Source organism: Peromyscus californicus, unplaced genomic scaffold, assembly GCF_007827085.1.
Source record: "Peromyscus californicus insignis strain IS unplaced genomic scaffold, ASM782708v3 Scaffold_18__1_contigs__length_77618521, whole genome shotgun sequence".
In the NCBI taxonomy this organism is placed as follows: Eukaryota; Metazoa; Chordata; class Mammalia; order Rodentia; family Cricetidae; genus Peromyscus; species Peromyscus californicus.
This window is the reverse complement of record NW_026294480.1, coordinates 43,290,302-43,293,396: the sequence shown is the minus strand read 5'-3', so window position 1 is coordinate 43,293,396 and position 3,095 is coordinate 43,290,302. Positions and strand designations below refer to the sequence as shown.

General features: G+C 46.1%; 1 protein-coding gene across 1 annotated transcript; it reads left to right on the top strand.

The window, feature by feature from the left end:
• The first annotated feature begins 1,202 nt into the window (after positions 1-1,202).
• Positions 1,203-2,680, top strand: Hspb3 (heat shock protein family B (small) member 3). Its single transcript, XM_052742828.1, has one exon. It carries the CDS (start codon positions 2,102-2,104, stop codon positions 2,558-2,560), a length of 459 nt encoding a protein of 152 aa, XP_052598788.1. The 5' UTR covers positions 1,203-2,101; the 3' UTR covers positions 2,561-2,680.
• Positions 2,681-3,095: the final 415 nt, after the last annotated feature.

Here is a 3,095-nt window from a genome sequence, read left to right as displayed (position 1 = left end):
CATGATGCTCTCTTTTGGCTCAAGTACCCCAAATATACCATTGCATGGCTCTTTCTAGAAAACCTTCTCAGACTCTAAGCCTAACAGTTATTGGCATCCCCCAAACGAGTCCCTGTGCCATGGAAGCCTTGGTGAGCCGTTAGCAAAGGAGACTACACAGTGTTTCTCATCTTTTAATTGCTGTGCCACGGTCCCACCTCTAGGGATATTTTTGGTCATTTCCCCCCCTAGTTCCCTTCCATCTCCCTGTGAAAACATCATGCCACAGACACACATATGTCTCTGCTGTGGGATGTCTTTCTGTACACTGTGAATATGTATTATTGCTCTGATTGGTTGATAATAAAGTTGCATTAGCCTATGGCAGGGCAGGATGGAGCCAGGCGGGAAAATCCAAGAGAGATAGTGAGAGAAGAAAAGAGAGCGGGGCAGACGCTGCTAGCCGCAGCCAGGAGAAGCAAGATGTAAAAGTACCGGTAAGTCACGAGCCACATAGCAAAGTATAGACTTATAGAAATGGGTTAATTTAAGATGTAAGAGCTAGCTAGCGAAAAGCCTGAGCCATTAGGCCGTATAGTTTAAAAATAATATAAGCCTCTGTGTGTTTATTTGGGACCAAGTGGCTGTGGGATGCGGGTCCTGACTGCAGAACCGGAGAAACCTTCTGACTACATGTCTCTCTCTGTCTCTGTCTCTGTCTCAGTCTCTCTGTCTCTGTCTCTGTCTCTCTCTCTCTACATATATATGTGTATATATATATGTGTATATATATATATGTATGTATGTGTGTGTGTGTATCTATAGAGACCCCCAAACTATTGTACTGTACATCATGCAGTGTGTGAGTTTTTTTTTTTTATCTACCCTCTCTTTCTCCACCTATATCCCTGTTCTCCACCACTTTCTCTCTTTCCATAAACACTGTAGTTTTGCCTCCCTGAGAGTAATTTGGCTTCTGCTGAGAATTCAGGAAACCAAGTTCAGGAGAAGCCTACTTGTACTCTTAAGGTAGTTAGGAACAAACAGGTTGGCAACCAGTTGTCCTTGCTTCCTGCTGACAGGCTCACATCAACTGTTAGAACTCTTACGGAAAGTAACGATGATGTAAACAATCAATTTAGACTGCGTTTGGTGTAGCCAAGTGTCGAGTCATCGAGTCAACTGCAGGGCTGTAAACCGAGTAGCCCGCAAGCCAGAGCTGGGCAATGAGGTAGGAACCTATTTCAGTGGTAGAGTCCCTGACCAGCACCCAGACTTTATTTTTACTTAACATATATCGGGGATCTTCTGTAGCAGCTTCCTCATTCTTTAAGGTGCTTTAGTTGAGAAAGGACACGTGATTTATCTTTGCCCATTCAATAGCAGGGTATTGACTAGATCAATCCTAGGTTTTCTGAACTTTAATATGAAATAGTTGAAAGGGTTGACATTCTTCGCTCTGCTATGACTATTTCTAGCACGAAGGTTCTCCACCCCCATCCGAAGTTGCATACTCTTCCAGTCATCCCGTCTCATTTTTGCTGAGTCAAATGTACAACAACCGGATGATATGGCTCAGATGTCCCTTAAGCACGAAAGACGAAAAAAGAAGGGTGTATGATAAGGGCGTAGAGTTTATTCGCTGTTTGAAATTGATGGTGTGTGTGTATCTTTATTTCCCATAAACCACAGCTAGAATCTTCTCCCTCTGCTTGGGATTTGCAGGCGAGGGGAGAGGTCCAACTAGCTCCTTCAGAGATGAGCACACACTTCATGGTTTACAGGGAGGCCACACCTAAAAATCTTCAAGAGCTGCTTCTGGTTTCTACTTCGTCTCTTGGGGTGAGCAAGGCAGACCGGACTACCAGGGCTAACGGAGCCTGTAAGAGCGATCCTTGCCTGGCCGGCTTCTGCAGGCTGTGAGCTAAATGCAGTTCAGAGAGGCGGCTATAAATAGTCATTCATTGTCAGTGTGTGTGAAAAGACAAGAGTGAGTGTGCTGGTCTGATTCAGGCCCAGTTAAACGGCTGTCTGGACAGGACTATAAACGAAGTCCGCAGGCAACGCCAGGGGCTGGACACTCACCGAAGGGAAGCTGTTCAACGCCGGAGTCGCCTCTGCTATGGCAAAAATCATCTTGAGGCACCTCATAGAGACCCCAGTGCGTTATCAGGAGGAGTTTGAAGCTCGGGGCTTGGAAGACTGCAGACTGGATCATGCTTTATATGCACTGCCCGGGCCAACCATCGAGGACCTGAGGAAAGCCAGAGGCACGCCACAGGCTCTTGCAGAGGACTCAGCCTCCACCGAGACGCCACCCAGAGAAGGCAAATCCCGCTTCCAGATCCTGCTGGATGTGGTCCAGTTCCTGCCCGAGGACATCATCATCCAGACCTTCGAGGGCTGGCTGCTGATCAAAGCGCAGCATGGGACCAGAATGGACGAGCACGGCTTTATATCCCGGAGTTTCACCAGACAGTACAAACTGCCAGATGGCATCGAAACCAAGGATTTGTCTGCCATCCTCTGTCACGATGGAATTTTGGTGGTGGAGGTAAAGGATCCACTAGGGACCAAGTAAAACCTTATTGGTTCTTGTTCATATGACAGGAGAAAGATGGAAGCCAGCGACACCGGGGATGTTTAACTTTTGAGATGGTTTGCTGTAACTTTTATGAGGATTAAAAACATATCCACAGTTGCCGGTATGTGGAGGTTGTCTTTCTTATTGGTGGTCAGAAAGGAAGGTTCCTGAAATGTGTTTGTTCAGTTCGAAATGATGCTACTTTTACACCGAAATCACCAGAGAACTAGCAGAAATCACCAAAGAACTAGCAGGCTATAGTTGGGTACCAGGGAGGACCCAGCATTGCTCGTTGGTGAGTCTAACATTCCAGAGAGGCAGTTTGTACGATCCATGGCAAAATAGCCGTGTTCAGTAAAGAGCTTCTGTTCTTACCCATTTCAGGAAAAGTTTCTGTATTGCTGGAAAGAGTTGGGGGGCCACTTCAAAGAGGAGCTTTTATCTCTGTGTATTTTAATTAAAGAGGACCCTTGTAAATACAGAGTCAGACTGTTAGAATGTAGTACTGGGGAACTGGGTCTGAAACCTAATT